Source organism: Scyliorhinus torazame, chromosome 3 (assembly GCF_047496885.1).
Source record: "Scyliorhinus torazame isolate Kashiwa2021f chromosome 3, sScyTor2.1, whole genome shotgun sequence".
Classification (NCBI taxonomy): domain Eukaryota; kingdom Metazoa; phylum Chordata; class Chondrichthyes; order Carcharhiniformes; family Scyliorhinidae; genus Scyliorhinus; species Scyliorhinus torazame.
Window position 1 is genome coordinate 47,561,013 of NC_092709.1, and position 27,367 is coordinate 47,588,379.

Genomic DNA, 27,367 nt, shown 5'->3' on the forward strand with positions numbered 1-27,367 from the left:
TAGTGGCGGATAGTGGGGGCAGATACGTGATGGTGAGTGGCAAATTGCAAGGGGAGGCGGTGGTCTTAGTGAACGTATATGCCCCCAACTGGGATGATGCCAACTTTATGAGGCGTATGATAGGACGTATCCCGGACCTAGAGGTGGGGAAGTTGGTAATGGGTGGAGATTTTAATACGGTGCTGGACCCAGGGCTGGACAGATCGAGGTCCAGGACCGGAAGGAGGCCGGCTGCAGCTAGGGTGCTGAAGGACTTTATGGAGCAGATGGGAGGAGTAGACCCCTGGAGATTTAGTAGACCTAGGAGTAAGGAGTTTTCGTTTTTCTCCTATGTCCACAAAGTTTATTCACGGATAGACTTTTTTGTTTTGGGAAGGGCACTGATCCCGAAGGTGACGGGGACGGAATACACGGCTATAGCTATTTCGGATCACGCTCCACATTGGGTGGACCTGGAGATAGGGGAGGAAAAAGAACAGCGTCCACCCTGGAGAATGGACATGGGATTATTGGCAGATGAGGGGGTGTGTTTAAGGGTGAGGGGGTGTATTGAAAGGTACATGGAACTCAATGACAATGGGGAGGTTCAGGTGGGAGTGGTCTGGGAGGCGCTGAAGGCAGTGGTTAGAGGGGAGCTGATATCTATTAGGGCACATAAAGGAAAGCAGGAGGGTAGGGAAAGGGAGCGGTTGTTGAAAGAACTTCTGAGGGTGGACAGACAATATGCGGAGGCACCGGAGGAGGGACTGTACAGGGAAAGGCAAAGGCTACATGTAGAATTTGACTTGTTGACTACGGGTAATGCAGAGGCACAATGGAGGAAGGCACAGGGTGTACAGTACGAATATGGGGAGAAGGCGAGCAGGTTGCTGGCCCACCAACTGAGGAAAAGGGGAGCAGCGAGGGAGATAGGGGGGGGTGAGAGATGAGGAGGGAGAGATGGAGCGGAGAGAGTGAATGGAGTGTTCAAGGCATTCTATGAAAGATTATATGAAGCTCAGCCCCCGGATGGGAAGGAGAGAATGATGTGCTTTCTGGATCAGCTGGAAATTCCTAAGGTGGAGGAGCAGGAGAGGGCGGGACTGGGAGCACAGATTGAGACGGAGGAAGTAGTGAAACGGATTGGGAGCATGCAGGCAGGGAAGGCCCCGGGACCAGACGGATTCCCAGTTGAATTCTATAGGAAATATATGGACTTGCTGGCCCCGCTACTGATGAGAACCTTTAATGAGGCGAAGGAAAGGGGGCAGCTGCCCCCAACTATGTCAGAGGCAACGATATCGCTCCTCCTAAAGAAGGAAAATGACCCGCTGCAATGCGGGTCCTATAGGCCTATTTCCCTCCTGAATGTGGACGCTAAGATTCTGGCCAAGGTAATGGCAATGAGGATAGAGGATTGTGTCCCGGGGGTGGTTCATGAGGACCAAACTGGGTTTGTGAAGGGGAGACAGCTAAATACAAATATACGGAGGCTGCTAGGGGTGATGATGATGCCCCCACCAGAGGGGGAAGCGGAGATAGTGGTGGCGATGGATGCCGAGAAAGCATTTGATAGAGTGGAGTGGGATTATTTGTGGGAGGTGCTGAGGAGATTTGGCTTTGGAGATGGGTATATCAGATGGGTACAGTTGCTGTATAGGGCCCCGATGGCGAGCGTGGTCACGAATGGACGGGGGTCTGATTATTTTCGGCTCCACAGAGGGACGAGGCAGGAATGTCCTCTGTCCCCGTTATTGTTTGCACTGGCGATTGAGCCCCTGGCCATAGCATTGAGGGGTTCCAGGAAGTGGAGGGGAGTACTCAGGGGAGGAGAAGAACACCGGGTATCTCTATATGCGGATGATTTGTTGCTATATGTGGCGGACCCGGCGGAGGGGATGCCAGAGATAATGCGGATACTTGGGGAGTTTGGGGATTTTTCAGGGTATAAATTGAACATGGGGAAAAGTGAGTTGTTTGTGGTGCATCCAGGGGAGCAGAGCAGAGAAATAGAGGATTTACCGCTGAGGAAGGTAACAAGGGACTTTCGGTACTTGGGGATCCAGATAGCCAAGAATTGGGGTACATTGCATAGGCTTAATTTAACGCGGTTGGTGGAACAGATGGAGGAGGACTTTAAGAGATGGGACATGGTGTCCCTGTCACTGGCAGGTAGGGTGCAGGCGGTTAAAATGGTGGCCCTCCCGAGATTCCTTTTTGTGTTTCAGTGCCTCCCGGTGGTGGTCACGAAGGCTTTTTTCAAAAGAATCGAGAAGAGTATTATGAGTTTTGTGTGGGCCGGGAAGACCCCGAGAGTGAGGAGGGGATTTTTGCAGCGTAGTAGGGACAGGGGGGGGCTGGCACTACCGAGCCTAAGTGAGTACTACTGGGCCGCCAATATTTCAATGTGTGTAAGTGGATGGGAGAAGAGGAGGGAGCGGCGTGGAAGAGATTGGAGAGGGCGTCCTGCAGGGGGACTAGCCTACAAGCTATGGTGACGGCACCGTTGCCGTTCTCACCGAAGAAATACACCACAAGCCCGGTGGTGGTGGCTACATTGAAAATTTTGGGGCAGTGGGGACGGCATAGGGGAAAGACGGGAGCCTCGGTGCGGTCCCCGATAAGAAATAACCATAGATTTGTTCCGGGGAGAATGGATGGGGGATTTGGAGTATGGCAAAGAGCAGGGGTAGCACAATTGAGAGATCTGTTCGTAGATGGGACGTTTGCGAGTCTGGGAGCGCTGACGGAAAAATATGGGTTGCCCCAAGGGAATGCATTTCGGTATATGCAACTGAGGGCTTTTGTGAGGCAACAGGTGAGGGAATTCCCGCAGCTCCCGACGCAGGAGGTGCAGGATAGAGTGATCTCAGAGACATGGGTGGGGGATGGTAAGGTGTCGGACATATATAGGGAAATGAGGGACGAGGGGGAGATCATGGTAGATGAGCTGAAAGGGAAATGGGAAGAAGAGCTGGGGGAGGAGATTGAGGAGGGGCTGTGGGCTGATGCCCTACGTAGGGTAAACTCATCGTCCTCGTGTGCCAGGCTAAGCCTGATACAATTTAAGGTGTTACACAGGGCGCATATGACTGGAGCACGGCTCAGTAAATTTTTTGGGATAGAGGATAGGTGTGCGAGATGCTCGAGAAGCCCAGCGAATCACACCCACATGTTCTGGTCATGCCCGGCACTACAGGGGTTTTGGGTGGGGGTGGCAAAGGTGCTTTCGAAGGTGGTGGGGGTCCAGGTCGAACCAAGCTGGGGGTTGGCTATATTTGGGGTTGCAGAAGAGCCGGGAGTGCAGGAGGCGAGAGAGGCTGATGTTTTGGCCTTTGCGTCCCTAGTAGCCCGGCGCAGGATATTGTTAATGTGGAAGGAAGCCAAACCCCCGGGTGTGGAGACCTGGATAAATGACATGGCAGGGTTCATAAAGTTAGAACGGATTAAGTTCGTATTAAGGGGTTCGGCTCAAGGGTTCACCAGGCGGTGGCAACCGTTCGTCGACTACCGCACAGAAAGATAGAGGGAATGGAAAAGAAGAAGACAACAGCAGCAACCCAGGGGGAGGGGGGGGGGGGGGGGGAGGAATCGGACGGACTCTCAGGGATGGTATTGTATATGTATAGGCACTTGTTTTAGGTAATGTATATTGGACTGTTGGATCTTTGGAGAGTATTTATTTTTGACTAGGCAGTTGCCATTTAGTTTGGTTTTTGTTTCTGTTCATATATTATTTATTTATTTGTTTAAAACTGGCCACTGTTATTTATATTGCATTATTGTTGTTTAAAAGAAACACTACGTACTGTTATGTTTGGCCAAAAAATCTTGAATAAAATATATTTTAAAAAAGTGTAGAGGCCATAGAAGAGTGCTCGCCGGGTCAGGGAATGAAGACAACGCAGTTATGTGATCCTTCACGCTTCGCGTTAGGATCACAAGGAGGGAGTGTAGCCACCTGAGTTGGCCACTTCCCGACTTAAAATGGAGAACCGCAAAGGCTGAAGGGAAATTCAGCCAACACAGGCAAAGACTAGCAAATACAGAAATCATGTGTATTGGAACCTGTAAGGAACCAGACAGCACTGAAACCAGCAGCCATCTGCATAGTAATACAGCAGCCATCTGCATAGTAATGAGCGATTCCAGGGCACAATGGCAACAGATGAGGTGAATAAAGCCAAGCCAGACTCCTCGGCGCCAGCAGGAGCCAAGACAAAGGAAGGCCAACGGACATTTAGGGACCGCGCAACGATCTGGGAATAACTCTAGTATTGGAGAAATCGATCCAAGTGATCGGAACGCAGTCCAATCACTTGGAACCAGGTATGGGGTCCGCCTCAAAGGGCGGGAAGCCCCTGGGGACTATAAAGTAAAGCCCCCAAGTTCAAATCGTTCTTCTTTGGCAGGGTAACTAAGCAACTTGAATCAACCCTTGACAGTGACCTCCTCGCTGCCTCCAACCAAGTAAGTCTCAAGTCAACGCTCGCTACGAAATAGGTGCTCCTAGCTGCCAGTCCATACCAGCTTTTGAATCCTGCAGACTCAGGACCTGAATGAAAGGCCATTTGTTCCCCTGACCTGGTGGGCCAGTCCGAAGCTAAGAACAGGCCTTTTAGTAGAGTTTATGCATGAGTAGTGATTTACTGTGTATAATAAATGTGCTTTGATTTGAATCTTACTAATTGGTGTGTTGAGTTATTGATCATTACTTGAACTTGAACCTCGTGGCGGTATCATAAAGATACCTGGCGACTCTAGAGCAAAGGTTAAACAAACAGAGCAAATTACGATTTAAGAGCCAACCAAAAGTTAGCAACACTAATCACCACCTTTACCTGCATACAGGATCCATGTAATTCACATTGTCATGGTGATGGGCTTCAAAATGTGAAGTGTACCGAGGAAGCTAGTATGATGTTAATCTGCTCGGTTTCAAGAGAAAGGGAGCAGCCAGTGGCCAAAGTCTGTATAGTTCAGAATGCATGTGGGAGGTTCTGTTCTGATTGGAAAAAACAAACTTGTGAGGGGTTAGAATGAGGCTGCATGATTTGCTTAGGTTTAGCTAGAGGGAGAAGCCTCCAGGAAGACTCACACTGTGAAAGATTGTTCTGGAGTTTCCAGGCCGGGAAAGAAAAAGATTTGAAGTAAACCCTCGGCAGCTAAGAATCATTTTGGACTGGTTTGGGAGAAATGAGTATCCACTTTGACAACATTGTAAAATATGATTGTGAAATGTGTTTTATCAATTGTGCTGAAAGTAAAGGGGGAAGAGCTCTGTTCTGTGCTTTTAAGTATAAGATGCCACCGAAATTATGTTTAACATAGTAGTTCTTTTAGTCTAGTGTTACAGTAATAGTCCTAAAATGTGGAATGTTGTCATGTTGGGGACGATTCACCCAAAGAAAGTCGAAGTGTAAATTTGGGCGAGTTTGGTGGGGTGTTTCCTGCTGACGTTTTGGGTGAGATCCAGACCTGCATTCACCCACACTTAGGGCGGGATTCTCCGCCGGTGGGATTCTCCGATCAGCTGGCAGCACGTCCACACCCGCAGATTTCCCGGCAGCGTAGGTGGCCACAATGGGAAATTCTATTGGCAGGTGGCGGGAATGGAGAATCCTGCTGCCAGCGAGGGCGCGCTGCTGAGGAACATGCAGCTGGTGGACAGGAGAATCCCGTCCCCAAATAGTTTTTTGGGGCCTTGGGGAGTTTCGCCCCAGTCTAGCTCATGTTTAGAAATTGGTTCTTCAGTTCGGGAGCTGAATTCACTGGTGTGACTGGCTCCTCGGAGACTGGGGCACCATTTTGAAAGGGTGCCCGGATCTCCAAGTGAGCTTGAGGGTCCCCACACCACCCATCATCGGATAATGCCATCCTCAGTGGACATGAGCATTACTGCTCCCACAAGTAATGACACAAAGAACAAAAAAAAGTACAGCACAGGAACAGGCCCTTCGGCCCTCCAAGCCCGTGCCGACCATGCTGCCCGACTAAACTACAATCTTCTACACTTCCTGGGTCCGTATCCCTCTATTCCCATCCTATTCATGTATTTGTCAAGATGCCCCTTAAATGTCACTATACTCCAAGTGTGGCCGAACTAAGGTTCTATACAGCTGTAACATAACTTGCCAATTCTTATACTCAATGCCCCGGCCAATGAAGGCAAGCATGCTGTTTGCCTTCTTGACTACCTTCTCCACCTGTGTTCCCCCTTTCAGTGACCCGTGGACCTGTACACCTAGATCTCCCTGACTTTCAATACTCTTGAGGGTTCTACCATTCACTGTATATTCCCTACCTGCATTAGACCTTCCAAAATGCATTACCTCACATTTGTCCGGATTTAAACTCCATCTGCTATCTCTCCGCCCAAGTCTTCAAACAATCTAAATCCTGCTGTATCCTCTGACAGTCCTCATCGCTATCCACAATTCCACCAACCTTTGTGTCTGCAAACTTACTAATCAGACCAGTTACATTTTCCTCCAAATCATTTATATATACTACAAAGAGCAAAGGTCCCAGCACTGATCCCTGCGGAACACCATTAGTCACAGCCCTCCAATTAGAAAAGCATCCTTCCATTGCTACTCTCTGCCTTCTATGACCTAGCCAATTCTGTATCCACCTTGCCAGCTCACCCCTGATCCCGTGTGATTTCAACTTTTGTGATAGTCTACCATGAGGGCCTTGTCAAAGGCCTTACTGAAGTCCATATAGACAACATCCACTGCCCTACCTGCATCAATCATCTTTGTGACCTCTTCGAAAAACTTTATCAAGTTAGTGTGACACAACCTCCCCTTCACAAAACCATGCTGCCTCTCACTAATACGTCCATTTGCTTCCAAATGGGAGTAGATCCTGACTCGAAGAATTCTCTCCAGTAATTTCCCTACCACTGACGTAAGGCTCACCATCCTGTAGTTCCCTGGATTATCCTTGCTACCCTTCTTAAACAGAGGAACAACATTGGCTATTCTCCAGTCCTCCGGGACATCACCTGAAGACAGTGAGGATCCAAAGATTTCTGTCAAGGCCTCAGTAATTACCTCTCTAGCCTCCTTCAGTATTCTGGGGTAGATCCCATCAGGCCTTGGGGACTTATCTACCTTAATATTTTTCAAGACGCCCAACACCTCGCCTTTTTGGATCTCGATGTGACCCAGGCTATCTACACACCCTTCTCCAGACTCAACATCTACCAATTCCTTCTCTTTGGTGAATACTGATGCGAAGTATTCATTTAGTACCTCGCCCATTTCCTCTGGCTCCACACATAGATTCCCTTGCCTATCCTTCAGTGGGCCAACCCTTTCCCTGGCTACCCTCTTGCTTTTTATATACGTGTAAAAAGCCTTGGGATTTTCCTTAACCCTATTTGCCAATGACTTTTTGTGACCCCTTCTAGCCCTCCTGACTTCTTGCTTAAGTTCCTTCCTCCTTTCCTTATATTCCACACAGGCTTCGTCTGTTCTCAGCCTTTTAGCCCTGACAAATGCCTCCTTTTTCTTTTTGATGAGGCCTACAATATCTCTCGTTATCCAAGGTTCCCAAAAATTGCCGTATTTATCCTTCTTCCTCACAGGAACATGCCGGTCCTGAATTCCTGTCAGCTGACACTTGAAAGCCTCCCACATGTCAGATCTTGATTTACCCTCAAACTCCGCCCCCAATCTAGGTTCTTCAGATCCCGCCTAATATTGCTATAATTAGCCTTTCCCCAATTTAGCACATTCACCCTAGGACCACTCTTATCCTTGTCCACCAGCACTTTAAAACTTGCTGAATTGTGGTCACTGTTCTCGAAATGCTCCCCTACTGAAACGTCTAGCACCTGGCTGGGCTCATTCCCCAATACCAGATACAGTACTGCCCCTTCCCTAGTTGGACTGTCTACATATTGTTTTAAGAAGCCCTCCTGGCTGCTCCTTACAAACTCTGCCCCGTCTAAGCCCCTGGCACTAAGTGACTCCCAGTCAATATTGGGGAAGTTGAAGTCTCCCATCACAACAACCCTGTTGTTTTTACTCTTTTCCAAAATCTGTCTACCTATCAGCTCCTCTATCTCCCGCTGGCAGTTGGGAGGCCTGTAGTAAACCCCCAACATTGTGACTGCACACTTCTTATTCCTGATCTCTACCCATATAGCCTCACTGCCCTCTGAGGTGTCCTCCCGTAGTACAGCTGTGATATTCTCCCTAACCAGTAGCGCAACTCAGCCACCCCTTTTACATCCCCCTCTATCCCGCCTGAAACATCTAAATCCTGGAACGTTTAGCTGCCAATCCTGCCCTTCCCTCAACCAGGTCTCTGTAATGGCAACAACATCATAGTTCCAAGTACTAATCCAAGCTCTAAGTGCATCTGCCTTACCCGTAATACTTCTTGCATTAAAACATATGCACCAAATTACCAAGTTCCAAATTCCCACTCGAGATGTGTCTCACTCAGGCTGTGTTTCTTTGACCTGCGCAATGCTTACTGAGTGCGCTTTCTGTCTGTCTTTTATACAGACTTCAGCTGACTAGGATGACTCACACTACTTAAACTTCAAAGAGAAGAACCTTTGTGCCCCTAAACAGGCCTCAGGTGACTGGCAGATAACTGCCTCTCAGCAGTTAGGGTGGGGGCAGCTTCAGCCAATCAGACACTAATCTACACACTGCACATTTGACTGAAAAACAGCAGAATTAGACTTAGCACTTACCTTTCCTGATTACCTCACTGTACCAAATTACCAAGTTCTAAATTTCCACTCTGGATGTGTCTCACTCAGGCTGTGTCTCTTTGACCTGCGCAATGCTTACTGAGTGCGCATTCTGTCTGTCTTTTATACAGACTTCAGCTGACCAGGATGACTCACACTACTTAAACTTCAAAGAGAAGAATACAATGTGTACCTTTGTGCCTCTAAACAGGCCTCGGGCGACTGACAGATAACTGCCTCTCAGCAATTAGGGTGGGTGCAGCTTCAGCCAATCAGACACTAATCTACACACTGCACATTTGACTGAAAAACAGCAGAATTAGACTTACTACTTACCTTTCCTGATTACCTCATTGCACCAAATTACCAAGTTCCAAATTCCCACTCTGGTGTGTCTCACTCAGGCTGTGTCTCTTTGACTTGCGCAACGCTTACTGAACATAGAACATAGAAAATACAGCACAGAACAGGCCCTTCGGCCCACGATGTTGTGCCGAACCTTTGTCCTAGATTAATCATATATTATCATTGAATGTACAGTGCAGAAGGAGGCCACTCGGCCCCCTGAGTCTGCACCGGCTCCTGGAAAGAGCACCCCACCCAAACCCAACACCTCCACCCAACACCAAGGGCAATTTGGACATTAAGGGCAATTTATCATTGGCCAATTCACCTAACCCGCACATCTTTGGACTGTGGGAGGAAACCGGAGCACCCGGAGGAAACCCACGCAGACACGGGGAGGACGTGCAGACTCCGCACAGACAGTGACCCAAGCCGGAATCGAACCAGGGACCCTGGAGCTGTGAAGCAATTGTGCTATCCACAATGCTACCGTGCTGCCATTAAGAACAAATAAATCTACACTATATCATTTTACCGTAATCCATGTACCTATCCAATAGCTGCTTGAAGGTCCCTAATGTTTCTTCTCAACTACTTCCACAGGCAGTGCATTCCATGCCCCCACTACTCTCTGGGTAAAGAACCTACCTCTGATATCCCTCCTATATCTTCCACCTTTCACCTTAAATTTATGTCCCCTTGTAATGGTTTGTTCCACCCGAGGAAAAAGTCTCTGACTGTCTACTCTATCTATTCCCCTGATCATCTTATAAACCTCTATCAAGTCGCCCCTCATCCTTCTCCGTTCTAATGAGAAAAGGCCTAGCACCCTCAACCTTTCCTCGTAAGACCTACTCTCCATTCCAGGCAACATCCTGGTAAATCTTCTTTGCACCTTTTCCAAAGCTTCCACATCCTTCCTAAAATGAGGCGACCAGAACTGTACACAGTACTCCAAATGTGGCCTTACCAAAGTTTTGTACAGCTGCATCATCACCTCACGGCTCTTAAATTCAATCCCTCTGTTAATGAACGCGAGCACACCATAGGCCTTCTTCACAGCTCTATCCACTTGAGTGGCAACTTTCAAAGATGTATGAACATAGACCCCAAGATCTCTCTGCTCCTCCACATTGCCAAGAACTCTACCGTTAACCCTGTATTCCGCATTCATATTTGTCCTTCCAAAATGGACAACCTCACACTTTTCAGGGTTAAACTCCATCTGCCACTTCTCAGCCCAGCTCTGCATCCTATCTATGTCTCTTTGCAGCCGACAACAGCCCTCCTTACTATCCACAACTCCACCAATCTTCGTATTGTCTGCAAATTTACTGACCCACCCTTCAACTCCCTCATCCAAGTCATTAATGAAAATCACAAACAGCAGAGGACCCAGAACTGATCCCTGCGGTACGCCACTGGTAACTGGGATCCAGGCTGAATATTTGCCATCCACCACCACTCTCTGACTTCTATCGGTTAGCCAGTTCGTTATCCAACTGGCCAAATTTCCCACTATCCCATGCCTCCTTACTTTCTGCATAAGCCTACCATGGGGAACCTTATCAAATGCCTTACTAAAATCCATGTACACTACATCCACTGCTTTACCTTCATCCACATGCTTGGTCACCTCCTCAAAGAATTCAATAAGACTTGTAAGGCAAGACCTACCCCTCACAAATCCGTGCTGACTATCCCTAATCAAGCAGTGTCTTTCCAGATGCTCAGAAATCCTATCCTTCAGTACCCTTTCCATTACTTTGCCTACCACCGAAGTAAGACTAACTGGCCTGTAATTCCCAGGGTTATCCCTAGTTCCTTTTTTGAACAGGGGCACGACATTCGCCACTCTCCAATCCCCTGGTACCACCCTTGTTGACAGTGAGGACGAAAAGATCATTGCCAACGGCTCTGCACTTTCATCTCTTGCTTCCCATAGAATCCTTGGATATATCCCGTCAGGCCCGGGGGACTTGTCTATCCTCAAGTTTTTCAAAATGCCCAACACATCTTCCTTCCTAACAAGTATTTCCTCGAGCTTACCAGTCTGTTTCACACTGTCCTCTCCAACAATATGGCCCCTCTCATTTGTAAATACAGAAGAAAAGTACTCGTTCAAGACCTCTCCTATCTCTTCAAACTCAATACACAATCTCCCACTACTGTCCTTGATCGGACCTACCCTCGCTCTAGTCATTCTCATATTTCTCACATATGTATAAAAGGCCTTGGGGTTTTCCTTGATCCTACCCGCCAAAGATTGTTCATGCCCTCTCTTAGCTCTCCCAATCCCTTTCTTCAGTTCCCTCCTGGCTATCTTGTATCCCTCCAATGCCCTGTCTGAACCTTGTTTCCTCAGCCTTACATAAGTCACCTTTTTCCTCTTAACAAGACATTCAACCTCTCTTGTCAACCATGGTTCCGTCACTCGACCATCTCTTCCCTGCCTGACAGGGACATACATATCAAGGACACGTAGCACCTGTTCCTTGAACAAGTTCCACATTTCACTTGTGTCCTTCCCTGCCAGCCTATGTTCCCAACTTATGCACTTCAATTCTTGTCTGACAACATCGTATTTACCCTTCCCCCAATTGTAAACCTTGCCCTGTAGCACGTACCTATCCCTCTCCATTACTGAGTGCGCTTTCTGTCTGTCTTTTATACAGACTTCAGCTGACCAGGATGACTCACACTACTTAAACTTCAAAGAGAAGAATACAATGTGTACCTTTGTGCCGCCAAACAGGCCTCAGGTGACTGACAGATAACCGCCTCTCAGCAATTAGAGTGGGGGCAGCTTCAGCCAGACACTAATCTACACACTGCACTTTTGACTGAAAAACAGCAGAATTAGACTTACCACTTACCTTTCCTGATTACCTCACTGCACCAAATTACCAAGTTCCAAATTCCCACTCTGGATGTGTCTCACTCAGGCTGTGTCTCTTTAACCTGCACAACACTTACTGAGTGTGCTTTCTGTCTGTCTTTTATACAGACATCAGTTGATCAGGATGACTCACACTACTTAAACTTCAAAGAGAAAGATACAATGTGTACCTTTGTGCGTCTAAACTGCACCAAATTACCAAGTTCCAAATTCCCACTCTGGATGTGTCTCACTCAGGCTGTGTCTCTTTGACCTGCGCAATGCTTGGGTTGCTGAGGCACCCCTTTCAGGCCCGCCAGCCCCCCTTTCAGGACCACTCCTTCATACCCCCTTCACCCCACCATTCCTGCCTCCACTTATATGGGCATGGCCCCTCCTTCGGCCCTGACCCTTGTCACTGCCAGCCCGGCACCTGGGCAGTACCAAATGAGTATATTTGAATAAGCCTAATGACTCATTGAAATATGAATATTTGGATCACGCCCAGTGAGGGTGTGATCCAGATCATGCCACGCATTCCCCGGGGCTCGCAGCGCCGAGAAACACAAGGCGACTTGCGTTTGATAAGGGGCCTCAATGGGGAACACGCGTCTGAGGCCGCACATAGCCCCGTTTTGTACACTGAGGAGCTCCGCATGCCGGAACACCTCAGTATAATGAGAGATTGGGACGTCATTTTTAAATGGCATCTCAATCTCCAAGGCCCCCAAGGCGACCCCTGACCCACCCCCAAGCCCCAACCCACAATGGAAGGGATTTACATCGCAACATCTCGCGAGATCATGTTAGATTTTGCGAGATGGTGGGGCTGCACAGTGGCACAGTGGTTAGCGATACGGCACTGAGGACCCGGGTTCGAATCCTGGCCCTGGGTCACTGTCCGTGTGGAGTTTGCACATTCTCCCCATGTCTGCGTGGGTTTCACCCACACATCCCAAAGATGTGCAGGTTAGGTGGATTGGCCACTCTAAATTGCCCCTTAATTGAAAAAAATAAATAATTGGGTACTCTAAATTTATAAAAACAAAATGTTTCCTCCAGTGCTTTTAGTGTTCATTTCTATTTAGCGGACCCTGCCTTCGCTTATTGTATGTTACTGCTCGACTGCAGTGGTGGTAATGTTACGCTCCTTCTGATTGTTCCCGTTTAACTCAAAGCTCCACACACAAAGGTGATTTCAGTGGGGAGATGGCTGCAGGACATCCAAAGTGAAAACAAACAGTGAGCAAAAACTTCTGGTTGCGAAGAACTGTTACTGGATAAATTCTTCTCCCCAGCTCAGTCTGCAGTATTCAGCTTCGGCAGCAATGACTTCTGTCTGCAGAGGTCGACCTAAAGCGAGACCACCTGCAGTCTGCTGTTTAATTTCTGTTTCTGCTTAAACTTTGCAGCAGTTATATAAGAACGTAAGAACTAGGAGCAGGAGTAGGCCATCTGGCCCCTCGAGCCTGCTCCGCCATTCAATGAGATCATGGCTGATCTTTTGTGGACTCAGCTCCACTTTCCGGCCCGAACACCATAACTCTTAATCCCTTTATTCTTCAAAAAACTATCTATCTTTATCTTAAAAACATTTAATGAAGGAGCCTCAACTGCCTCACTGGGCAGGGAATTCCCAGATTCACAACCCTTTGGTTGAAGAAGTTCCTCCTAAACTCAGTCCTAAATCTACTTCACTTATTTTGAGGCTATGCCCCCTAGTTCTGCTTTCACCCACCAGTGGAAACAACCTGGCTGCATCTATCCTATCTATTCCCTTCATAATTTTACATGTTTCTATAAAATCCCCCTGCATTCTTCTAAATTCCAATGAGCACAGTCCCAGTCTACTCAACCTCTCCTCGTAATCCAACCCCTTCAGCTCTGGGATTAACCTAGTAAATCTCCTCTGCACACCCTCCAGTACCAGTACGTCCTTTCTCAGGTAAGGAGACCAAAACTGAACACAATACTCCAGGTGTGGGCTTCGCTAACACCTTATACAACTGCAACATATCCTCCCTAGTCTTAAACTCCATCCCTCTAGCAATGGAAGGACAAAACATTTGCCTTCTTAATAACCTGTTGCATCTGTAAGCTTGTACTGAGCGATCTCTGTTTTGAACAATTTTACTGGGACCCAATGCCTGCTGGCTGGAGTGAGGTGTGATCCCAATTTGAAAGTGCAGTGTGTGCGGAATCCTTACACGACGGTGACGCTTGCTAGTTGTTTCACTTTCACATCAACTCTTTTATTCTATTGTCTTTGAAGGAGTTAAGGCTTGTACATTTTGCAGTCAAACCATCAAAAGCTGTTCTGCCACCATGTTACGTTCTTCTGCTACCAATCATGCTGAAGGATCGGTGAAACGATAATGCAGGTTCTATATTTGAAGACAAGACAATGCACATGTAACAGGAGACTCTGGCCAGAATTTTCCCGCCTGGAGCCTAAGTGCACCGGCCGGCGGAGAATCGGGACTGGTCTCAGCTGACGCTAGAGGCGGCGCCCAGGTGCGAGTCTCACTCCTTAACCGTGCAGATTTATGCATGGTGGAGAGCTCACCGGATTCCGGCAGGGTGCTGGGATAGGCCGCCATTTTGAGTAGGAAGCTCGATCACAAAGTCTGGCACCAGGCCCCTCCTCCCCACAACACAAATCCTGACCCACCCCTCGCTGACAAGGAAGAGCACACAACGCTCGAATGAGGGTGAGTCAATCCCCCATCAGCTAGCCCCATCAACGCTTCTTTAGTCACCCCGTCAACCACCCCTTCAGTCCCCACCCCCTGGCATTGCCAATGGTACACTGCCCCTGTCACCATGGCACCTACACCCTGGTGGTGAAACCCGCGCCTGACACAGTGAACCAAGGGGGTCAGGCCAAATGTCATGTGCTGCTATGCCACTGCCAGGCTGCTGGGGGAAGGATTAGGGTAGGCTCGGATTGTGGGTGAGGAGTGGACTCTGGGAATTCCCACTCCTGGGTTGGGAGTCCTGTGTCTGGTCTGGGCAACCTGAAGATCACCCTTGGCATGGTGATCTCATGCAGCCCTCTGCTGAACAGCCTCCTCATGGTCTGAGGTGAGTTTTTAAATTCTGATGTGGACTCTTCAGCTTGAACTGCTCTGCCTGACAGCTGGAGAACAGTTCAGTGAAGAATCAACACAGAAACACTTCCCTTTCCTAACATCTGCTCCCTCAGACAAAAGCCATTAAAACAGGCCCACAACACCTGAAAAGGCTTCATATCCCCACACACCCTTTAAAGTGGAAAACATGCATTCAATTTACAGAGCAATACCATTCTCTCGTCTGTGATTGACAATTTAATGGTTCAGCCACAGCTGCTTGGTGGATTGTTTATTTATCTTTCCCTTCATGCTTGACTGCATCTCAAGTACTCTCCTTTGATGTTAACCACAATGTTTAGAAACACTCTTGCTATGATTGACAGCTCCTCAGCACATCAAAAACAGCTAAATGCTTCCTTCTGTGAGAAAACTGGAAGCAAAGCCACTTAACTTCTTTCATGTGGCAGGGAGCTGTCAATCAAAGCACTTCTAACCATCTCACTTGACTGAAGAAGTTACCCTCTTCCTCCTGTCTTTCAGAGAGTTCAACTTGCTACAAACCCTAAGATGCACCTCCAGCTAAGAATGGTAGATGCAGGGGGCAAGCCACCTCAGGCCTCCCCTTCAGTCCCCTGAGTGTGAGTTTCTCTGAAACATAGTGTGGTTCCTTTATTCAGAATTCTTTCCTCGGACAAAATGCCCTTGTCCTTCTGCCCTCCTCTGTAACTGGTTGGGAAGCCAGAGGGGGGGCTCTTAATTAAATGGTTCTGGCAATGAGGACGGCCTCTAATGCAACAATCGGATTTGTGATCCAAACATGATCCAGATGCCCAACAATGCTACACATGCAGTCTGTAAACATACTGGGTGGGACTTACTGCCCACCCAGCCACGAGTTTTTTGGCAGTGGAGGTGGCCCACCAGCGGGATCTACCAGTCCCACCGTTGTCAACGGGATTTCCCATTGACTGCACCCCTGGTAAATCCCATCCACTGTGTCTCCAGTCAGTTTTAAATTCCCAATAATGGCCCTGATTGTAGAAATAACAGGTTATGAGAAATTGTTTTTAATCAAGGAATAATTTGGGAATCATTTCCTGTGTCTGCACATGCGCTCTTCCATGCGAAAATCAGGGGGCAGGATTCTTCAATAATGGGGCTATGTCTCCACTCGGGGGTTTCACGCTGGACTTTCCGTGAGGCCCCCCCCCCCCCCCCCCCCACCGGTGAAGGATCCCCCCTCCTCCCACCAGGGCGGCCGCGGACTGACTCTGCAGCCGCTACTGTCCGCTCCCGACCACAAAACGTGGTTAGACCCACGCCGCCGGGAACTCAGCCAGTTTTCGTCGGAGAATCGCCGCGGAGGCCTCTGTCAATGGCCCCCGACCCGCGCCGTGTAGACTGCGCACGCGCGATTCGTGATGATTCTCCGGGGGCCAGAGAATCGCGGGAGCGGCGTCGGACGTGATTTCGGGGATGACGCCCGTTCTCCGCCCCGCGACGATCGCGATTTCGGCTAGGAGAATCCCGCCCCAGGATATGTCTGATTTGTCCTGTTTTACTAAAGCAGTATCTCACTGAGAGCATGAAGGTGCAGCACTTACCACTAAATATGGCAGAAACGATCAAACATAAATTAAGTTATCGTGGCATGCCTGACTTGACTTACAGCCGAACAACCTCTCTGACACTGAGAATTATCTTGTTATCTCAGTTGTGGCCCATGGATCCTTTGGATTGTAAATATTGTCAATAATTCAAAATAATTTAAAAAATTAAAGTATTACTTTTTTTCTCACTCATTTCCACCTTTCCTTCCCCCACTTCATTCATTTCTGTTTCTGTACATGATTTTATATTAAATTAACTATATCTTAGGCTTCATGCTTTAGATTCTGTATGTTTCAGTAAGGATTCTTTAATCTGATTGGTTCCAGCGAGGGTGGGATTCCCCCCTAACCGGCGGGGCGGGCCATTCCAGTGCCGAGGAGTGGCGTCAACCACTCTGGTGTCGGGCTGCTCGGAAGGTGCAGAATCCTCCGCACCTACAGGGGCTAGGCCGGAGCCGGCGGGGTTGGCGTCGTGCCAGCCGGCGCCGAAGGGCCTCCACCGGCTGGCGCGAGTTGGCGCATGCGCGGGACCACCAGCACCAGCATGTGCTGGCGTCATCCCAGCGCATGGTCAGAGGGATTCTTCTCCACGCCGGCCATGGCGGAGGGAAAGAGTGCCCCCACGGCACAGGCCCGCCCGCGGATCAGTGGGCCACAATCACGGGCCAGACCACCGTGGGGACCCCGACAGCCCCCCCCTCCCACCCCGGGCCAGATGCCCCCAAGGACTCCGCAGGCTGCCCGCAGAGCCAGGCCCCGCCAGTAAGGACCTGGTGTAATATACACTGACGGGACCCACCGAAAACAGGCGGCCACTCGGCCCATCGCGAGCCGGAGAATCGCCGGGGGTGGGGGCGGGCCGCTACCAACTGCCCCCGACCGGCGCGGCGCGATTCCTGCCCCCGCCGAAAAACCGGCGCCGGAGAAGCCGGTGGCGGGGCGGGATTCACGCCGGCCCCCTGCGATTCTCCGGCCCAGAGGGGGGTCAGAGAATCCCGCCCACAGCTGACCTTGTTTGCCCAGGTCCCAGATTCCCAGTGCAGGGCACCACTTAGACTGTACTGTCAAAGGAGTCAAACAAATCAGATCCGATAACCACCTATGCGTTAGCCTTCACTTTCCAGCACCACCTAATTATTGTCAGTGGGCCACTGAAGCAAGCTGACTGCCTGACTTTCATTTTGAATATCAATTATGTTGTGACTGGGATGACCCAGGATGGGTGAACTCCTACAGAGGATAGTCTCGGTCTGTTTTTTGTGGAAAGTACAATGGAAATCCGGTGGGTTTTTATTTTCTATAGGTGTTCAGACAAGAGTGAAGGGACGTTCCTCCTTGTAAATGCTTCTGCTGCTAAGTAATTTCTATGACTTATCTCTTGAACAGCTCAGTAGTTATCTTGGTCAGTGATATGTTTTAGCCTTTATTGCAAGGGGGGAGGGTTCAAGTAGAAGACTAGGTGTGGTGGTATGTATTAGGGGTAATATGGTACCTGTGAAGCCGAGAGGCTATTGGCTGACAGGTCCCGGGTCCTGGTTGGATCTGCCGACCTCTGGCTCCGCCCTGAAGGTGGAGTATAAGAGCTCGAGTTCTCCCAGCAGCCGCATTCTGTAACTGAACTGCTAGGGAACAAGTCTTGCTTAATAAAGCCTCGATAGACTTCATCACTTCTCGACTTGTGTAAGTCATTGTGCGCTACAATTTATTAAGCAAGCTTAAAAGACTATGGAGCTCCGGATCGCCCCGGAGTGTCTGCGGATCAGTCCCCATGCAGCAAACTCGGCAGCCGTGTTTAAACACTGGCTAGCATGCTTTGAAGGCTACCTTCGAACGGCCCCCGGCCGGACCACGGAGGACCAGGTCCTGCATTCCAGGGTGAGCCCGGAGATCTACACGCTCATCGAAGACACGGAGGATTTCCCGACGGCGCTCGCTATGCTGAAAGGCGTCTACATTCGGCCCATCAACCAGGTCTACACACGCCACCAACTTGCGATGAGACGGCAAATTCCCGGAGAATCGATCGACGAATTCTACAGCGCGCTGCTGATTTTGGGACGAAACTGCAACTGCCCGTCGGTGAGCGCGACCTGCAAATCAGAGATGCATTCGTGGCAGGTATGACTTCTCCCCAAATTCGTCAAAGACCTTTAGAAAGAGAATCGCTAGGACCCTCAGAGGCACGGGCCTTGCGGTCTCCCTCGATGTGGCCTCATAAAATGCCCGCGCCTACGGCCCCGACCGCGCGGCAGCCGCTTGGGCTCCGTGGACCCCGTTGCGACCGACTCCCCGGCACCCCACACCCCCCCCGCAAGCCTGCGCGGATAGAATGTCAGCCCATCCCGGTGGGGCCCGCTGCTATTTTTGCGGGCAGGCGAAACACCCCCGGCAGCGCTGCTCGGCCCGCGCAGCTATCTGTAAAAACTGCGGCATAAAGGGCCATTACGCGGCGGTGTGCTGGTCCCGGGAGGTCGCCGCAATCCCCGGGGAAGAGCGAGGACAGCAGATTCAAAACCCCCCCAACCCCCCCAAAGCTCCATGCGCGACCCGCGGGCGCCGCATTTTGGGTCCCGGACACCATGAGGGGAGGATGGGCGCTGCCATCTTGTGACCCCTGGCTACGTGCGATTCATGGGGGTGGCCATTTTATCCACCCCCGACCGCGTGTGATCCATGGATGCCGCCATCTTGGCTGACAGCCAAGGACCCCAGCGTAGACGGCTCCACGGGGTCCGAAGGAAACGCCGCGATGCTACTACCACGACTGGCTTCGGTGACTCTGGACCAATCGTGGCCCCGGACGCTCCAAACGACGACAACAACGGTGCTGGTAAACGGATACGAGACGCCGTGCTTGATCGACTCCAGGAGCACGGAAAGTTTTATTCACCCAGATACGGTAAGATGCTATTCGCTTTCCATTCATCCAAGCGCTCAAAAGATTTCCCTAGCTGCGCGATCCCATTCCGTAGAGATCAAAGGGTTCTGCATCGCGAACCTAACGGTGCAAGGGAGGGAGTTTAAGAACTATAGACTCTACGTCCTACCCCAACTCTGCGCGCCCACATTACTGGGGTTAGATTTGCAGTGTAACCTCCAGAGCCTAACAATCCAATTCGGCGGCCCAATACCCCCACTCACTATCTGCGGCCTCGCAACCCTCAAGGTTGAACCGCCTTCCTTGTTTGCGAACCTCACCCCGGATTGCAAACCCGTCGCCACTAGGAGCAGACGGTACAGCGCCCAGGATCGGACGTTTATCCGGTCTGAAGTCCAGCGGCTGCTGAAGGAAGGCATAATCCAGGCCAGCAGTAGTCCCTGGAGAGCCCAGGTGGTAGTCGTAAAGACCGGGGAGAAGCAGAGGATGGTCGTAGACTATAGTCAGACCATCAATAGGTACACGCAGCTAGATGCGTACCCTCTCCCCCGCATATCCGACATGGTCAATCAGATTGCACAGTACAAGGTCTTTTCCAGCATGGACCTCAAGTCCGCATACCACCAGCTCCCCATCCGCCCAGGTGACCGCAACTACACAGCCTTCGAGGCAGATGGGCGGCTCTACCATTTCCTAAGGGTCCCATTTGGCGTCACAAACGGAGTCTCGGTCTTCCAACGGGAGATGGACCGAATGGTTGACCAGCATGGGTTGCAGGCCACGTTCCCCTATCTCGACAACCTAACCATCTGCGGCCATAACCAGCAGGACCACGACGCCAACCTCCAAAAATTCCTCCAGACCGCTAACGCCCTGAACCTCATATAACGAGGAAAAATGCGTTTTTAGCACCAACCGTCTGGCCATCCTGGGATACGTAGTGCACAATGGAGTGATAGGCCTGACCCCGAACGCATGCGCCCCCTTATGGAATTTCCCCTCCCCCACTGCTCCAAAGCCCTGAAACGCTGCCTGGGCTTCTTTTCATATTACGCCCAGTGGGTTCCCCAGTACGCCGACAAGGCCCGCCCATTAATCCAGTCCACTACCTTCCCCCTGTCGACAGAGGCTCGCCAGGCCTTCAGCCGCATCAAAGCGGATATCGCAAAGGCCACGATGCACGCGATCGACGAGTCCCTCCCCTTCCAGGTCGAGAGCGACGCATCCGATGTAGCTCTGGCGGCCACCCTCAACCAAGCGGGCAGACCAGTGGCCTTTTTTTCCCGGACCCTCCACGCCTCAGAAATCCGCCACTCCTCAGTGGAAAAGGAAGCCCAAGCCATAGTGGAAGCTGTGCGACATTGGAGGCATTACCTGGCCGGCAGGAGATTCACTCTCCTCACTGACCAACGGTTGGTAGCCTTTATGTTCGATAATGCACAGCGGGGCAAAATTAAGAATGACAAGATCTTGAGGTGGAGGATTGAGCTCTCCACCTATAACTATGAGATCTTGTATCGTCCCGGGAAGCTGAACGAGCCGTCCGATGCCCTATCCCGCGGCACATGTGCCAACGCACAAATAGACCACCTCCAAGCCCTCCATGAGGACCTATGCCACCCGGGGGTCACTCGATTCTACCATTTCGGAAAGTCCTGCCACCTCCCCTACTCTGTGGAGGAGGTCCGTACAGTCACCAGGAACTGCCAAATCTGTGCAGAGTGCAAACCGCACTTTTTCAGGCCGGTTAGAGCGCACCTGATAAATGCTTCCCGTCCCTTTGAACGCCTCAGTTTGGATTTCAAAGGCCCCCTCCCCTCCACCGACCGCAACGCATACTTCTTGAACGTGGTGGACGAGTACTCCCGTTTCCCCTTCGCCATCCCCTGCCCCGACATGACAGCGGCCACAGTCATTAAAGTCCTTGGCACCATCTTTACACTGTTCGGTTTCCCCGCGTACATCCATAGCGACAGGGGTCCTCCTTCATGAGCGACGAGCTGCGTCAGTTCCTGCTCAGCAAGGGCATTGCCTCGAGCAACAACCCCCGGGGGAACGGTCAAGTAGAGAGGGAGAACGGTACGGTCTGGAAGACCATCCTACTGGCCCTACGGTCCAGAGATCTCCCAGTGTCCAGGTGGCAGGAAGTCCTCCCGGATGCCCTCCACTCCATCCGGTCGCTGCTGTGTACCGCCACTAACCAAACGCCTCACGAGCGCCTCCTTGTCTTCCCTAGAAAGTCCTCCTCTGGAACGTCGCTGCCGACCTGGCTGGCAGCCCCAGGACCCATCTTGCTCCGGAAGCATGTGCGGGCGCACAAATCGGACCCGTTGGTCGAGGGTTCACCTTCTCCACGCGAACCCTCAGTACGCCTACGTGGCGTACCCCAACGGCCGACAGGACACGGTCTCCCTGCGGGACCTGGCGCCCGCCGGAAACACACACACATTCCCAACACCGATCACCCCCTCCCTGCCACCGGCGCACCCCACGACCGCCCCCTTCCCGGGTGGATCGGTCTTCCTCCCGTGCCCGCCCAGGAGTAAAGAAACAGGAACGAACAGCGCAACGCTCCCGGAGACGACAGTGCCCGAGCCAGCACCTGCAACACCACCGGGGCGGAGGTGATCGACGAGGACGACCAGGGCACCCGCTCGACCCGTGGAATCCGCGTGACACCAAGAAAACAAGAATTTTGTTGTAAATAATTTTGTTGTAAATAATTCTGACACAAACTTGTACATCGCTAAATGTTGGGCTAAAAATGCATTTCCACTGTTTGAAATTTGTTCCAGGACCAGCCTTGTAGGAACCACCACCCCGCCGGGTTCTTTTTTAACAAGGGGTGAATGTGGTGGTATGTATTAGGGCTAATATGGTACCTGTGAAGCCGAGAGGCTATTGGCTGACAGGTCCCGGGTCCTGGTTGGATCTGCTGACCTCTGGCTCTGCCCTGAAGGCAGAGTATAAGAGCTCGAGTTCTCCCAGCAGCCGCATTCTGTAACTGAGCTGCTGGGGAACAAGTCTTGCTTAATAAAGCCTCGATAGACTTCATCACTTCTCGACTTGTATAAGTCATTGTGCGCTACACTAGGGAAGTCTCACTGCAATTACTTTGCTTGTTGATTAGACCACAGCCAGGATTTCCATGCCCCACCACTGGTGGGACTGGAAAATGCAGCACACCAGCCAAAACTCCAATGGTTTTGGCAGCACTGGAAGATCCTGTCACACATCTGGAGTGCTGTTTGCAGTTTTGGTCCCCTTACTGAAAGAGAAGTATACTAGCCTTGGAGCAAGTGCAGCAAAAGTTCACGGGATTGATTTCTGGGATGATAGGGCTGTCCTATGAGAGAAATCGTGTAAAATGAACTTATATTTTCCTGAGTTTGGAAGAATGAGAGGTTGATCTCAGTGAGAAGTAATGAAGTAGAAGATCAACAATCAACTTATTGTTTGGCAGCTTAGGCTTGAGGGGCTGTGATAACCCTCACGAGGACCACAGGGGATCGCCGATTGACCTCCCCGTGGGCTTCATAGTATATTAGATCCCGTGGTGAGCGAGTGGAGGCCGGTCCAGCTGGGGCTGGTTAGCAGGATATTTAAATGTATTTCCCAGATCCGGACTGGCAGTTCCCAATAGTCCTGGACTGAGGTGTTTGTCTTGTGTATTACGGTAGCAGCTTTATTTTCAGTTTGAAATAAACCAATTGGGCCTTTCACTCCGTGCCTCCTGGAGTTATTACAGGGGTCATATGGTTTATTTTGTTCCTTTTGTTCTTAACACCTAACTACCTCCCAACAATTGATTGGGAAGTCAATTTTATAACTTGCACTCCTAGAATGAGGCTAGATTTCTGTAGTAGCCTAGATTTATGATTTTACAATATGACCACTTACAAAAAGAGCTGGATGATTAGAGACAATGGAGGTTCCCAGTGATCGAGATGGTCTAGCTTGCAGTTTGTTGACACGTCACTGGCACAGGGTTCAACACCTGTGTCAGGATAGTGAGCACTGAGATGGGCCTCATTGCAATCGAGCCAGAAAAGTGCTATTAAATGTCGGGTCACTGCGATGGCAACAGCAGCTCTCTGAGAGATGATGAACAGGGGAGGACAATTGAGTCAAGGAAGAAACAGTGATCCAAAATGGAGATAGTCATGGCTGTAGCCAGATTTCTAGGCTAATGCTTGGAATCCTGTTTGGCTCATGGGGTGTGTGATCTCTGATGTGTACCGAGTCAAAGGTTCAGATGGAATAGCGCAGTTGTAATCATAGAATCTCTACAATGCAAGAGGAGGCCATTCAGCCCATCGAGTCTGCACTGGCCCTTGGAAAGAGCATCCTACTTAAGCCCACACGTATCCCTGTAACTCAGTAACCCCCACTGAGGAACAATTTAGCATGGGCCAATCCACCTAACCTCCACATCTTTGGACGGTGGGAGGAAACTGGAGCAGCCGGAGGAAACGCACGCAGACACGGGGAGAACGTGCAAACTCCACACAGTCACCCAAGACTTGAATTGAAACTGGGACCCTGGAGCTGTGAGGCAGCTGTGCTAACCCCTGTGCCACCATAACGCCCACAAATGTTGTTTTGATGTCCTGGAGTTGGGTCAATCTCTTTTTTTCTCTCTCATCAATCTCTTTTTTGCTCTTCCCTTTTTTCCTTTCTCCCCTTTCCCTTTCACTTTTCTCTCCTCATTTCTTCCTCTTCTTTCTTTCTCTGCTTTCTTGGGTTATCTCAGATTTTGGTGTCTTCATCCATTGTCAGTCAATGTTGGCACGGCTAGTTACAGAATGTCTCTCACCCAGTTTAGTTACATCACCATTTCAAAAGGAACCACAGCAACCCAGATTTTTCTAAAATATGCTCTCTTGAGGGTAATGCGGTTTCTGTTTTTTTGCCCTTCTGGGTCACTGGTATCATTTGATGGTATCATGTAATAGGAGGCTGCCCAACAGGTCACCAATATCCCTCTGAAATGGGATGCGATGAAGTGTGGAAGCAAAACAGTGAAAAAGATTCTCTTTCTGTACATGGTGCTTTGATGTACAGTATCATTCAGTTGGTGACTCAAATTCTAGCATATTACTGTTGACATGCCACTGCCTCTATGTGGTATGTCAAGAGATTGTTCGGAGTAGGGGTTTCCTAAAATAAAAAGAAGCAGTGACATTGCTAAAAAGTAATTCCTACTCTGAAAATGCTTAGCTTTTCTTGTATATATACATATATATAATTAATGAGCATCAGCAACCTTTTTTTGCAGTATTTAATTTTCACATATGTTTGGAATTCCGGTGTAAATTGATCTTCCTGTGTCTTCTGAGTTTTGCCTTCCAGTAGTTGTGAGCCATATTTTAACTTCAGAGTGGTTACGAAGTATGTTGACTCACTCGACCAGATGTTTTGGTTACTAGCCTGGATGCACTTTCAGTTCTTTATAATTCATTTTTATGGGAAGAGAGCTTCGCTGGCTAGGCCAGCATTTGTTGCCCATTGCTAATTGCTCTTCAGAAAGTGGTGGTAAGCTACCTTCTTGAATTTCTGCAGTCCACGTGGTGGAGGTACACCCGATGTGCGATTAGGGAGGGAGTTCCAGGTTTTGATCCAGCGGCAGTGAAGGAACGACGATATATTTCCAAGTCAGGGTGGTGAGTGACTTGGAGGAGAACGTCCAGGTGGTGGTGTTCCCATGTATCAGCTTCTCTTGTCCTTTCAGATGGTAGTGGTCATGGGTTTGGAAGGTGCTTCCAAAGGAGCGTTGATGAGTTCCTGCAGTGCATCATGTACGTGGTACACATTGCTGCTACTAGGCTTCAGTGGTGGGGGGGAGTGAATGTTTGTTGAAGCGGTGCCAATCAAGCAGGCTGCTTTATCCTCCATGGTGTCGAGCTTCTCGAATGTTATTGGAGTTTCACTCATCCAGGCAAGCGGAGAGTATTCCATCAGACTCCTGACTTGTGCCTTTTAGGTGGTGGACAGGTTTTGGGGAGTTAGGAGTGAGTTACCCGCTGCATGATTCCTAGTCTCTGACCTGCTTTTGTAGCTACAGTATTAATATAACTAGTGCAGTTCAGTTTCTGATCAATGGCAACCCCCAGGATGTTGATAGTGGGGAATTCAGTGGTGGTAATGCCATTGAATGTCAAGGGGTGATGGCTTGTTGGAGATGGCTTTTGGCTGGCACTTGTGTGGTGCAAATGTTACTTGATGTGGTCTGTTAGTGTTGATAGTTGTAGTTTTGGCTTGATTTCCTCTGACCTGGAACAATCAATCTGACTAACCAAGCTGAATACAACAACATAGTTCCTCTCCATACTATGTTGCAGGTCTTTCCATGTTGCTGAAGACTAGCATTTTCACCCATGTGAAACACACCATTGTAACAGGTAACCAATGAGCATTAACCAAGGAAGTAAATGATCAAAAACCCTCAATGCTTTTCCTCTTGCCCCATTATCAAAAAGCACACAAAAAGGTCAAATTATATGGTGCAAATGTAAGTATTGAGATCACATGCCCAATGACTATTTATATCATTATTAACTAATCCAAGGTGCAAATACCCACATTGGAATTCCTAATTTGGTTAATGTTTGGACAATACTGTCGCAGTTGGTGATTTCTTATCAAGATTGTTCTATCCAAGAATATTATTTTAAATTTAAATCAGAAATATATTGCATTTAGACATAAACATTTTTGGTGGAACTTCTACCCATGAGTAAGCGAATCAAGATGTTTTCAAATTTGCCAATAGTTGCTTCAAAATGGGGCCGGGTGTTGTGAAGAATAAGACTTAACTGTATCTGTACATATTGATGTGAAATGGAATTGTTTGCCACAATTAATACACCGGCAAGTTCAAGGTCTTTATTTTAATGTCATTACTAAGGTTTAGCAGAATTATCACTTTGCGTTTGAAATGGTGGGTGATGTGTGTAAAAAATAACAAGTCTGAAGGATATTCTGATTTAATTTTGTTTTTTCCCCCCTGTATTACCAGCAACCTTGCTCTGTGTTTACCAAAAGCAGACGCTACTGCCAGTTATGGAAGTGAAACATTATCAGAAGTATTGTCGGAAATGATAACAACAGTGAAAAGTATGCAAGTTAGTATTCGGTGTATTTCTAAAAGCATTTATGTGTCATTGTATCCAAAATTATCTTCATTTTATTGAAAGTTTTTTTTTCATTTTTCTCTCAGCAACAAGTGGTTGAAAAACAGAAGGATGTAAGTATGACCCTCCAATCCTGAGATGCTAAGAAGGGTTAATGCTGATTTAACACCCACAATGCCGGAAGTGTGAGATATTATATTAGCTGTTAGATTATTTGGGACGTCTCGTACGGGTTGATGTGTCAAGCTGAAAGTCACATGCTCAAACTCTTCTCGGAATGATAAATTTAAATGTAAATAACAAACTGAGGCCTGAGTTGTGGGCATTTCCTGGCTTTACAAACCTGAGCCAGGAGAAGGTACCCCAGCAGTTTGGACATTGGCGGCTGTGAAGGTGGGAGTTGTGGCAGAGAATCGGTTTTGATGCCGAAATCATGGAAGGCGCCGGTTTCACGCCAAATCGCAATTCTCTGCCTCCTCGACACCGGCGTCAATGTGTTCCACTCCGCACGTACAGTAAACTTTGTTGGCAAATCATTAGCGGGCCTGACTCCACAATGCTTTGCCTCCACAGGGACGAATGCCCGACGGCAAGGCTCACTTGTCCTTTTAAAAATTGTGAAACAGGCACTATGGCTGCTAAGGGAGAGCGAGGCGGTACGGAAAGTGTCCAACATTGCCATAGTGTGCTGACAGCCTAGCTGCTGGCCATGGAGCTTCTGCCAAGGAATAGCGGAGGGTGGCCAGAAGGTGGG

General features: G+C 49.4%; 1 protein-coding gene across 1 annotated transcript in view; it reads left to right on the forward strand.

Annotated features, from left to right (window-relative positions):
• The window catches only part of il2 (interleukin 2), a 107,844-nt gene that overhangs the window by 53,209 nt on the left and 27,268 nt on the right, over positions 1-27,367 (forward strand). The window contains exons 3-4 of the mRNA XM_072495632.1: positions 26,499-26,604; positions 26,700-26,726. Coding sequence (XP_072351733.1) covers positions 26,499-26,604; positions 26,700-26,726 — 133 coding nt within the window. The remainder of the gene's footprint in view (positions 1-26,498; positions 26,605-26,699; positions 26,727-27,367) is intronic.